The 12,622-nt window shown below is 57.4% G+C and overlaps 1 protein-coding gene across 1 annotated transcript in view; it reads right to left on the reverse strand.

The window, feature by feature from the left end:
* Window positions 1-500: 500 nt before the first annotated feature.
* Window positions 501-12,622, reverse strand: part of ARHGEF10L (Rho guanine nucleotide exchange factor 10 like) — a 33,794-nt gene continuing 21,672 nt past the window's right edge. The window contains 7 exon segments of the mRNA XM_048326236.1: window positions 501-1,213; window positions 1,215-1,310; window positions 1,312-1,477; window positions 2,930-3,052; window positions 8,813-8,962; window positions 8,965-8,983; window positions 10,747-10,872. Coding sequence (XP_048182193.1) covers window positions 994-1,213; window positions 1,215-1,310; window positions 1,312-1,477; window positions 2,930-3,052; window positions 8,813-8,962; window positions 8,965-8,983; window positions 10,747-10,872 — 900 coding nt within the window. The 3' untranslated portion in view covers window positions 501-993.

The raw sequence follows: 12,622 nt of genomic DNA on the forward strand, positions 1-12,622 counted from the left end.
CGCCAGCGCCCGGAGCAGCTGAGCCGCGCCGGGCGAGGCGTTCACAGCCTGGAAGCGCCGCTCGACGGCACCTGAGGGCCCCGAGCTCAACCCCCTGCCCCCAGTTCCCAGCCTGGAATCCAATCGGAGCCGGTTCCAGGCGGCGGCGGCGGCGGGAATGGATCCAGTCCCGGGATGAGCTCCCAACTCCCTGGGTTGGGATTTCTCCGGCGTGGATGGAGAGGGGGGAAGCAGAGGAATGAGGGATGGATTTTCCCTCCATCCCACCCCATTCCCAGTGGGAAAAAAAAGGGATCTGGGGGCTTTAAAGTGAGTTTTAGGATGAGCAGCTCCCAGAATTCCGGGATGGGTTGGAATGACCTTAAACTCATCCCATTCCATGGGAAACCTTCCGCTATCCCATCCAAGCCATCCTGGAGCATTCGCAGGGAAGCAGAACCCTTGGAATTCTGCCCCCAAATCCAGGGAAAGACCCGAACCTACAAACCAAGGAAGCCACGGCGATTCCTACGGGATTTATTTCAACGCTCCCCCTCTTTTCCTTTCCTCGGGACGCTGAGCGGGCTCGGCTCCCAAATCCAGGGGGTTTCGGTACCGAAGATCCTCAAATTCACAGTCGGGAATTGAAGTGGATATTGCAGCCGGAGCCGCTTTTTTGGGAGCTGCTCCCGCTCTTCCCAGCATTCCCAATATATACAGATTCCTTCTTTTTACAGGTAATAATGTACAGCCTATTTATAATCCAGGGATTCTCTAGCTCTAGGGATTATCCACACACACACACACGGCCCGGCCCGCTCCCGACGCAGGGAACCGGGAAAATCCCACTGCTCTCAACTCTCCTTTGCCAGCAGAACCGCTGGATTTGGGGCAAAACCCCGCGGTTTTCCCGTTTTTTTTTTTTTTCCCCTCGCAGCGGCCAAAGTGCTCCCGGGAATTTGGGGATTCCTGAGGTAGGAAATTCAGGAGTTCCAGGCGGGAGCTCCGGCGGGGTCACAGCGCCAGCGGGAGCTGCCAGATGAGCAGGGAGCTGTCGGCGGCTCCGGAGCGGCGCACGGATTCCGCCCGGAAATCCCGGTAGCCGCGGCCTCCGGAGACGATGGCCACGGAGGAGATTTCCTTGCGGGGCGAATCCCGGGAGCAGGGCCGGCTCCGCACCCAAACGTCGGGATCGTCGGCCAGCTCGTAGATGGATCCGTCCTCCTCGGCGTGTCCCGGCATTCCCCGCCGGCGCTTCCCGCACGGAGAGCAGCTGCCCGGGCAGGTGGGACGTGGAGCGCAGCCGGTATTGTAACAAAATCCCCTTTTTTCCGCATTTCCCGGGGCGGGAGCCCCTCCGGATCCGGGGATTTCTCCTCCTCGGCCTCCTCGTCCTCGTCCTGCTCGGCCCGGAGGGCGTCGGGGGCCAAAGTGCTCAGAGCCAGCGCCAGGAACTGCACGGGGCCGGCGTGGCCGTTCAGGGACACCATGCCCTTCCCTGGAAAAAAGCGGGATGGGCTGGGAACGGGCTGGAACGGGGTGGGAATGGGGTGGGAATGGGATGGGATGGGAATGGGATGGGAATGGGAATGGGGTTGGAATGGGGTGGGAATGGGATGGGAATGGGATGGGAATGGGATGGAATGGGGTGGGAATGGGGGTGGGAATGGGATGGGAATGGGATGGGAATGGGATGGAATGGGATGGAATGGGGTGGGAATGGGGTGGGAATGGGGTGGGAATGGGGTGGGATGGGAATGGGAATGGGGTTGGAATGGGGTGGGAATGGGATGGGAATGGGATGGGAATGGGATGGGAATGGGGTGGGAATGGGGTGGGATGGGGTGGGAATGGGATGGGAATGGGATGGGAATGGGATGGGAAGGGGCTGGAACGGGGTGGGGGAATGGGGTGGGAATGGGATGGGAATGGGGTGGGAATGGGGTGCGAACGGGATGGGAAGGGGATGGGAATGGGATGGGAATGGGATGGGAACGGGCTGGAACGGGGTGGGAATGGGGTGGGAATGGGATGGGAATGGGATGGGAACAGGGTGGGAATGGGATGGGAACCGGATGGGAACGGGTGGGAAGGGGATGGGAATGGGATGGGATGAGATGGGAATGGGGTGGGAACGGGATGGGAACGGGATGGGAACGGGTTGGGAAGGGGATGGGAACGGGGGTGGGAACGGGGTGGGAATGGGATGGGATGGGAATGGGATGGGAATGGGGTGGGAATGGGGTGGGAATGGGATGAGAACAGGGTGGGAACGGGATGGGAATGGGGTGCGAACGGGATGGGAAGGGGATGGGAATGGGATGGGAATGGGATGGGAACGGGCTGGAACGGGGTGGGAATGGGGTGGGAATGGGGTGGGAATGGGGTGGGAATGGGGTGGGAATGGGATGGGAACAGGGTGGGAATGGGATGGGAACCGGATGGGAAGGGGGTGGGAAGGGGATGGGAATGGGATGGGAAGGGGATGGGAATGTGGATGGGAATGGGATGGGGAATGGGATGGGATGAGATGGGAATGGGGTGGGAACGGGATGGGAACGGGTTGGGAAGGGGATGGGAACGGGGTGGGAACGGGTGGTGGAATGGGATGGGATGGGAATGGGATGGGAATGGGGTGGGAATGGGTGGGAATGGGATGAGAACAGGTGTGTGGAACGGGATGGGAATGGGGTGCGAACGGGATGGGAACTGCCTGGAAACTGGCTGGGAATGTGCTGGGATTGAGCCTGGGAATGAGCCCAGGAATTGGGCCTTGGATCTCCGGGAATGGGCCCCGTTTCCCTGGGAATGGCACTGTTTCTCTGGGAATGGTGCCATTTTTCTGAGGAATGGGCCCTGTTTTCTCCAGGAATGGGCCCCGGTTTCTCCGGGAATGGGCGCTGGTTTTCTGGGAACGGCGCCGTCTCCCTGGAAGGGCTCCGGGGCTCACCGGTGATTTTCGGGATGCCCTCCAGGCGCGGCACCGGGAGCAGGACGATGATTCCCAGATCCGTCCCCACCCAGAGGGAGCCCTGGCACAGCAGGAGGCTGGTGACGCGCACGAGCTTCTGCCCTGGAATGGGAGCGGGGAAAAAACCGGGATCAGGGAGAATTCCGTGGCTGAACTGCCGGCTGCTCACGGGGCTTCCGTAGGGAGCGGCCTCCGGAATTCCGGCAGCTCCGCAGCGAGTGGGAAACGCTGGGAAGAGGAATAAAGGAAAAGAGGGGGAAAAAGAAGGAGAAAAGCTGGAGAAAAGTGGGAGAAAAGTGGGAGAAAAGTGGGAGAAAAGTGAGAGAAAAGTGGGAGAAAAGTGGGAGAAAAGCAGGAGAAAAGTGGGAGAAAAGTGAGAGGAAAAGCGGGAGAAAGAGAAAGAGAGGAGAAAGAGGAGAAAAGTGGGAGAAAAGCAGGAGAAAAGAGGAGAAAAAGAGGGAGAAAAGAGGGAGAAAAGTGGGAGAAAAGTGGGGGAAAAGCGGGAGAAAAGCGAGAGAAAAGCGGGAGAAAAGTGGGAGAAAGAGGAAGAAAAGTGGGAGAAAAGCGGGAGAAAAGAGGGAGAAAAGTGGGAGAAAAGAGGGAGAAAAGTGGAGAAAAGTGGGAGAAAAGCGGGAGAAAAGTGGGAGAAAAGCAGGAGAAAAGAGGAAGGAAAGAGGGAGAAAAGCGGGAAGAAAGCGGGAGAAAAGTGGGGGAAAAGCAGGAGAAAAGTGAGAGAAAAGAGGGAGAAAAGAGGGAGAAAAGTGAGAGAAAAGTGGGAGAAAAGTGAGAGAAAAGAGGGAGAAAAGAGGAGAAAAGTGGGAGAAAAGCAGGAGAAAAGAGGGAGAAAAGAGGGAGAAAAGTGGGAGAAAAGCAGGAGAAAAGAGGGAGAAAAGTGAGAGAAAAGTGGGAGAAAAGCGGGAGAAAAGCGGGAGAAAAGTGGGAGAAAAGCAGGAGGAAAGTGGGGAAAAAGCGGGAGAAAAGTGGGGAGAAAAGCGGGGGAAAAGTGGGAGAAAAGCGGGGGGAAAGCGGGGGGAAAGCGGGAGAAAAGCGGGGGAAAAGTGGGAGAAAAGTGGGAGAAAAGCGGGAGAAAAGCAGGAGGAAAGTGGGGAAAAAGCGGGGGGAAAGCGGGAGAAAAGCGGGGGGAAAGCGGGGGGAAAGCGGGAGAAAAGCGGGAGAAAAGCGGAGAAAAGCGGGGGGAAAGCGGGAGAAAAGCGGGAGAAAAGCGGGAGAAAAGCGGGGGGAAAGCGGGGGGAAAGCGGGAGAAAAGCGGGAGAAAAGCGGGAGAAAAGCGGGGGGGAAAGCGGGAGAAAAGCGGGGGAAAAGTGGGAGAAAAGCGGGAGAAAAGCGGAGAAAAGCGGGGGGAAAGCGGGAGAAAAGTGGGAGAAAAGCGGGGAAAAGTGGGAGAAAAGTGGGGGAAAAGCGGGAGAAAAGCGGGAGAAAAGCGGGGGGAAAGCGGGAGAAAAGCGGGGGAAAAGTGGGAGAAAAGTGGGAGAAAAGCGGGGAGAAAAGCGGGAGGAAAGCGGGAGGAAAGTGGGGAAAAAGCGGGAGAAAAGTGGGAGAAAAGCGGGGGGAAAGCGGGAGAAAAGCGGGGGGAAAGCGGGAGAAAAGCGGGAGAAAAGCGGGGGGAAAGCGGGAGAAAAGCGGGAGAAAAGCGGGGGGAAAGCGGAGAAAAGCGGGAGAAAAGCGGGGGAAAGAGCGGGGGAAGAGGGGGAAAAGCGGGGGAAAGCGGGAGAAAAGCGGGGGGAAAGCGGGAGAAAAGCGGGGGGAAAGCGGGGGGAAAGCGGGAGAAAAGCGGGAGAAAAGCGGGAGAAAAGCGGGGGGAAAGCGGGAGAAAAGCGGGGGGAAAGCGGGGGGAAAGCGGGAGAAAAGCGGGGGGAAAGCGGGAGAAAAGCGGGGGAAAAGCGGGAGAAAAGCGGGAGGAAAGTGGGGAAAAAGCGGGAGAAAAGTGGGAGAAAAGCGGGAGAAAAGCGGGAGAAAAGTGGGAGAAAAAGCGGGAGAAAAGCGGGGGGAAAGCGGGGGGAAAGCGGGAGAAAAGCGGGAGAAAAGCGGGGGGAAAGCGGGGAGAAAAGCAGGATTCCCACAGGAAACGAGCGTTTTCTGGCAAGGGCTCAGCGCGGAGTCGGGAAGGAGACAAATCCCGGGAAAGCGAGAAATCCCCGGAGCAGCAGCTCCGGAGCGGCTCGTTAAGGAGCTGCCGCATTCCAGAGGGGGAGCGGGAGCAGGAGCTCCAAAGGGATCGAATCCCAACGCTGCTGCCCGGGGAACGCGGGGATGGGAGGGATGTCGGGATATCGGGATACTGGGATGTTGGGATACTGGGATGTCGGGATACCGGGATATCGGAATATCGGGATATCGGGATATTGGGATATCGGGATGTCGGGATATCGGGATGTCGGGATATTGGGATACCGGGATGTCAGAATATTGGGATATCAGGATGTCGGGACGGGCCCGGGAAGAAGGGGAAAACCAGGGAATCACAGGAGTCTGGTGCTCGGAAGTAATGAAGGGATTATGGAGCACCCAGGGATGGGATCCCGGGATAAAGGCGGGATCCAGGGATGGGATCCAGGATAGAGTCGGGATCCAGGGATGGGATCCTGGGATAAAGGCAGGATCCAGGGATGGGATCTCAGGATAGAGTCGGGATCCAGGGATGGGATCATGGGATAAAGGCGGGATCCAGGGATGGGATCCCAGGAGAAATTCGGGATCCAGGAATGGGATCATGGGATAAAGCCGGGATCCAGGGATGGGATCCTGGGATAAAGGCGGGATCCAGGGATGGGATCCTGGGATAAAGGCAGGATCCAGGGATGGGATCCCAGGAGAAATTTGGGATCCAGGGCTGGGATCCCAGGGATAAAGTCGGGATCCAGGGATGGGATCCAGGGATGAAGTTGGGATCCAGGGATGGGATTGCAGGAGAAATTTGGGATCCAGGGATGGGATCCCAGGGCTGGGATCCCAGGGATAAAGTCGGGATCCAGGGATGGGATCCTGGGATGGGACTGCAGGAGAAATTCAGGATCCAGGGATGGGATCCCAGGGATGAAGTTGGGATCCAGGGATGGGATTGCAGGAGAAATTTGGGATCCAGGGATGGGATCCCAGGGCTGGGATCCCAGGGATAAAGTCGGGATCCAGGGATGGGATCCTGGGATGGGACTGCAGGAGAAATTCAGGATCCAGGGATGGGATCCCAGGGATGAAGCTGGATCTGGGGGATGGGATCAGGGCACAAAGCTGGGATCCAGGGATGGGATCCAGGGATGGGGATCCCAGGAGAAATTCAGGATCCAGGGATGGGATCCAGGGATGGGATTGCAGGAGAAATTCGGGATCCAGGGATGGGATCCAGGGATGAAGTTGGGATCCAGGGATGGATCCCAGGAGGAATTCGGGATCCAGGGATGGGATCCCAGGGATAAAGTCGGGATCAGGGATGGGATCCCAGGATAGAGTCGGGATCCAGGGATGGGATCCCAGGGATAAAGTCGGGATCCAGGGATGGGATCGCAGGAGGAATTCGGGATCAAGGGATGGGATCCAGGGATGGGATCCAGGGATGAAGTTGGGATCCAGGGATGGGATTGCAGGAGAAATTCGGGATCCAGGGATGGGATCCCAGGGATGAAGTTGGGATCCAGGGATGGGATTGCAGGAGAAATTCAGGATCCAGGGATGGGATCCCAGGGATGAAGTTGGGATCCAGGATGGGATCGCAGGAGGAATTCGGGATCCAGGGATGGGATCCCAGGGATGAAGTTGGGATCCAGGGATGGATTGCAGGAGAAATTCAGGATCCAGGGATGGGATCCAGGGATAAAGTCGGGATCCAGGGATGAAGTTGGGATCCAGGGATGGGATCGCAGGAGGAATTCGGGATCCAGGGATGGGATCCAGGGATGAAGTTGGGATCCAGGGATGGGATCCAGGGATAAAGTCGGGATCTAGGGATGGGATCGCAGGGATGAAGTTGGGATCCAGGGATGGGATCGCAGGAGAAATTCAGGATCCAGGGATGGGATCCAGGGATGAAGTTGGGATCCAGGGATGGGATCCAGGGATGAAGTTGGGATCCAGGGATGGGATCGCAGGAGGAATTCAGGATCCAGGGATGGGATCCAGGGATAAAGTCAGGATCCAGGGATGGGATCCAGGATGAAGTTGGGATCCAGGGATGGGATCGCAGGAGGAATTCGGGATCCAGGGATGGGATCCCAGGGATGAAGTTGGGATCCAGGGATGGGATCCAGGGATGAAGTTGGGATCCAGGGATGGGATCGCAGGAGGAATTCAGGATCCAGGGATGGGATCCAGGGATAAAGTCGGGATCTAGGGATGGGATCGCAGGGATGAAGTTGGGATCCAGGGATGGGATCGCAGGAGAAATTCAGGATCCAGGGATGGGATCCAGGGATAAAGTCAGGATCCAGGGATGGGATCCAGGGATGAAGTTGGGATCCAGGGATGGGATCGCAGGAGGAATTCGGGATCCAGGGATGGGATCGCAGGAGGAATTCGGGATCCAGGGGTGCCCCAGGGACACGGTTCCCGCCCGGGAAATTCCAGGCCCAGCCCTTCCCAGCTCTCCCCGCTCCATCCCTGCCCCGCTCCGCGGGAAAGCTGCGGATCCCGGTGGGACCCGAATTCCCCAGGGATAACTCCCCTAATTAGTCATTAATTAGGATCCCACCAGGCAGCAGGAGCATCCCATTCCCAAATTCCCCATGGATCCATTAATTAATTTCCCTCATTAGTCATTAATTGGCTCTCACCGGGCAGCAGGAGCATCCCATTCCCAAATTCTTTGTGGATCCATTATTAATTAATGACCCCTCATTAGCGCTGATTGCTCTCAATGGGCAGCAGGAAGATCCCATTCCCGAATTCCCCACGGATCCATTAATTAATGAATTAACTCCCCTCGTCAGTGATTAATTAGGATCTCACTGGGCAGCAGGAAGATCCCATTCCCGAATTCCCCCGCGGATCCATTAATGGATTAATTAAGTGCCCTCGTTAGCAGTTAACGAGCCTCTCACCGGGCAGCAGCAGCGTGGTGCGCGTGGCCACGTTGAGGATCCATGAATGCATTAATTAATGCCCTCATTAGCGGTTAATTGGCCTCTCACCGGGCAGCAGCAGCGTGGTGCGCGTGGCCACGTTGAGGATCCATTAATGCATTAATTAATGCCCTCATTAGCGATTAACGAGCCTCTCACCGGGCAGCAGCAGCGTGGTGCGCGTGGCCACGTTGAGGATCCATTAATGCATTAATTAATGCCCTCGTTAGCGATTAACGAGCCTCTCACCGGGCAGCAGCAGCGTGGTGCGCGTGGGCCATGTTGAGGATCCATGAATGCATTAATTAATGCCCTCGTTAGCGATTAACGAGCCTCTCACCGGGCAGCAGCAGCATGGTGCGCGTGGCCACGTTGAGGATCCATGAATGCATTAATTAATGCCCTCATTAGCGGTTAATTGGCCTCTCACCGGGCAGCAGCAGCGTGGTGCGCGTGGCCACGTTGAGGATCCATTAATGCATTAATTAATGCCCTCGTTAGCGATTAACGAGCCTCTCACCGGGCAGCAGCAGCGTGGTGCGCGTGGCCACGTTGAGGATCCATTAATGCATTAATTAATGCCCTCATTAGCGATTAACGAGCCTCTCACCGGGCAGCAGCAGCGTGGTGCGCGTGGCCACGTTGAGGATCCATTAATGCATTAATTAATGCCCTCATTGGCGATTAACGAGCCTCTCACCGGGCAGCAGCAGCGTGGTGCGCGTGGCCACGTTGAGGGTCCATTAATGCATTAATTAATGCCCTCGTTAGCGGTTAATTGGCCTCTCACCGGGCAGCAGCAGCGTGGTGCGCGGCGTGGCCACGTTGATCTCCTGCAGGTGCTCCAGGGTCTCGGTGTGGAAGAGGCGGATGGAGGAGCCGGCGGCGAAGGCCATCCACACGCCGCTGCCGGCGCGCACCATGCGCGTCACCGCCGCCTCCGGTGCGCCTCGAACCTTTGCTAACGGCGGTTCCCAACAAACATTCCCAACAAACATTCCCAACGTTCCCAAGGCTGCCGCGATTCCCGCAATTCCCCCGACTCCCCGAATCCCCCAGAAATTCCGCTCTCGGGAGCTGCTGGGAATGGGATCTCCCTGGGGTTCCCACGGAGATCCCATTCCCCCAGGGATCCCATTCCCATGGAGATCGCATTCCCATGGATCCCATTCCCGGAGATCCCATTCCCATGGAGATCCCATTCCCATGGATCCCATTCCCATGGGGATCCCATTCCCATGGAGATCCCATTCCATGGATCCCATTCCCGTGGGGATCCCATTCCCATGGAGATCCCATTCCCAGAGATCTCATTTCCACAGAGATCCCATTCCCATGGATCCCATTCCCAGAGATCTCATTCCCATGGAGATCCCATTCCCATGAATCCCATTCCCAAGGAGATCCCATTCCCAGAGATCTCATTCCCATGGAGATCCCATTCCCAAGGAGATCCCATTCCCAGAGATCTCATTCCCATGGAGATCTCATTCCCATGAATCCCATTCCCATGGAGATCCCATTCCCAGAGATCCCATTCCCATGGAGATCCCATCTCCCCAGATCCCATTCCCATGGAGATCCCATTCCCAGGGATCCCATTCCCCCAGGGATCCCATTCCAGAGATCCCATTCCCATTGAGATCCCAAAAAATCCTTCCCAAACCACGGACAAACAGGGAATTCCAGGTCCCATTCCCATTCCCATTCCCGCTCCCACTCTCATTCTCACTCCCATTCCCATTCCCATCCCCGTTCCCATTCCCGTTCCCATTCCCATTCCCGCTCCTGTTCCCATTCCCGCTCCTGTTCCTGTTCCCATTCCCGTTCCCATTCCCATTCCCATTCCCATTCCCATTCCCGTTCCCATTCCCGTTCCATTCCCATTCCCGCTCCTGTTCCCATTCCCGCTCCTGTTCCTGTTCCCATTCCCGTTCCCATCCCCATTCCCATTCCCATTCCCATTCCCGTTCCCGTTCCCATTCCCGCTCCTGTTCCCGTTCCCATTCCCGATCCCATTCCCATTCCCATTCCCATTCCCATTCCCATTCCCGTTCCCGTTCCCATTCCCGCTCCTGTTCCCGTTCCCATTCCCGATCCCATTCCCATTCCCATTCCCATCCCCATTCCCGCTCCCATTCCCATCCCTGCTCCCATTCCCATTCCCATCCCCACTCCTGCTCCCGTTCCCATTCCTGTTCCCATTCCCGCTCCCGCTCCCATTCCCATTCCCATCCCTGTTCCCATTCCTGTTCCCATTCCCGTTCCCATTCCCGTTCCCATTCCTGTTCCCATTCCCGCTCCCGCTCCCATTCCATTCCCATCCCCGTTCCCATTCCTGTTCCCATTCCCGTTGCCGCTCCTGTTCCCATTCCCGCTCCCGTTCCCACTCCTGTTCCCATTCCCATCCCCATTCCCGTTCCCGTTCCCATCCCCGTTCCCATCCCCGTTCCCACTCCCGTTCCCATTCCATCCCCGTTCCCATTCCCATTCCCGTTCCCATCCCCATTCCCGCTCCCGTTCCCGTTCCCATTCCTCCCATCCCTGTTCCCGTTCCCCGCTCCTGTTCCCATTCCTGTTCCCATCCCTGTTCCTGCTCCCGTTCCCATTCCCATCCCCGTTCCCATCCCCGTTCCCATTCCCGTTCCCATCCCCGTTCCCATTCCCATCCCCATCCCCATCCCCATTCCCATTCCCGTTCCCGCTCCCGTTCCCGCTCCGTGCCTGGCTCTGCAGCTCGGCCGTTCCCAGCACGGTGACGACGTTGTCGGAGCTGGCCCAGAGCGACTCCTCCAGCGCCAGCAGCGCCCGCACCGGCCCCGATCCCACCCGGAGCAGCCGCGGCGGGGACTCGGCATCCATAAACCCCCTGGAACACAGGGATCAGCACAGGGAATGGGATCGGGGAATGGGATCACGGGGAATGGGATCACAGCGAATGGGATAATGGGGAATGGGATAACCGGAATGGGATCAGGGAATGGGATTGGGGAATGGGATAACGGGAATGGGATCGGGGAATGGGATTGGGGAATGGGATCGGGGAATGGGATAACCGGGAATGGGATTGGGGAATGGGATAAGGGGAAACGGGATAACGGGGAATGGGATAACGGGGGAATGGAATCACAGGGAATGGGATCAGGGAATGGGATAATGGGGAATGGGATAACAGGGAATGGGATCAGGGAATGGGATCAGGGAATGGGATCACGGGGAATGGGATCAGGGAATGGGATAACGGGGAATGGGATCACACGGAATGGGGTAACACAGAATGGGATCAGCGAATGGGATCGAGGAATGGGATCGGGGAACGGGATAATGAGGAATGGGATTGGGGAATGGGATAACAGGGAATGGGATAACCGGGAGTGGATTGGGGAATGGGATAAGGGGGGAACGGGATCACACGGAATGGGATAACGGGGAATGGAGTCACAGGGAATGGGATCAGGGAATGGGATTGGGGAATGGGATAACCGGGAATGGGATTGGGGAATGGGATAAGGGGGAACGGGATCACAGGGAATGGGATAACGGGGAGTGGGATCAGGGAATGGGATCAGGGAATGGGATCACAGGGAATGGGATCACAGGGAATGGGAAAACGGGGAATGGGAAAACGGGAATGGGATCACAGGGAGTGGGATCATAGGGAATGGGATCGGGGGAATGGGATCGGGGAGTGGGATAACACAGAATGGGATCAGGGAATGGGATAACGGGGAATGGGATAACGGGGAGTGGGATAACGGGGAATGGGATAACGGGGAGTGGGATCACAGGGAATGGGATAACGGGGAATGGGAAAACGGGGAATGGGATCACAGGGAGTGGGATCATAGGGAATGGGATCGGGGAATGGGATCGGGGAGTGGGATAACACAGAATGGGATCAGGGAATGGGATCACAGGGAATGGGATAACGGGGAGTGGGATAACGGGGAATGGGATAACGGGGAGTGGGATCACAGGGAATGGGATAACAGGGAATGGGAAAATGGGGAATGGGATCACAGGGAGTGGATCATAGGGAATGGGATCGGGGAATGGGATCGGGGAGTGGGATAACACAGAATGGGATCAGGGAATGGGATAACAGGGAATGGGACAACGGGGAGTGGGATAACGGGGAATGGGATCACAGGGAATGGGATAACGGGGAATGGGATAACGGGGAATGGGATCACAGGGAGTGGGATCATAGGGAATGGGATCGGGGAATGGGATCGGGGAGTGGGATAACACAGAATGGGATCAGAGAATGGGATCACAGGGAATGGGATAACGGGGAGTGGGATAACGGGGAGTGGGATCACAGGGAATGGGATAACGGGGAATGGGGATAACGGGGAGTGGGATCACAGGGAATGGGATTAACGGGGAATGGGATCACAGGGACAACACGGAACACTCGGCGCACCTGGGAAGCTCCGGCTGCAGCTCCAGGGGTCCCCAGAGCCCCCCCACCCCCAAAGGGCCATTCCCGCTTCCCAACATTCCCGAAATTCCCTTTTCCCGCTGCAGCCGGCGCCGGAGCAGGGAAGGAGCGGCCCCTGCACCCCGAGGGCTCCTCGGGAAAGGCCAAATCCCCCTT

The sequence above is a fragment of the Corvus hawaiiensis genome, chromosome 22, assembly GCF_020740725.1.
Source record: "Corvus hawaiiensis isolate bCorHaw1 chromosome 22, bCorHaw1.pri.cur, whole genome shotgun sequence".
Lineage (NCBI taxonomy): Eukaryota > Metazoa > Chordata > Aves > Passeriformes > Corvidae > Corvus > Corvus hawaiiensis.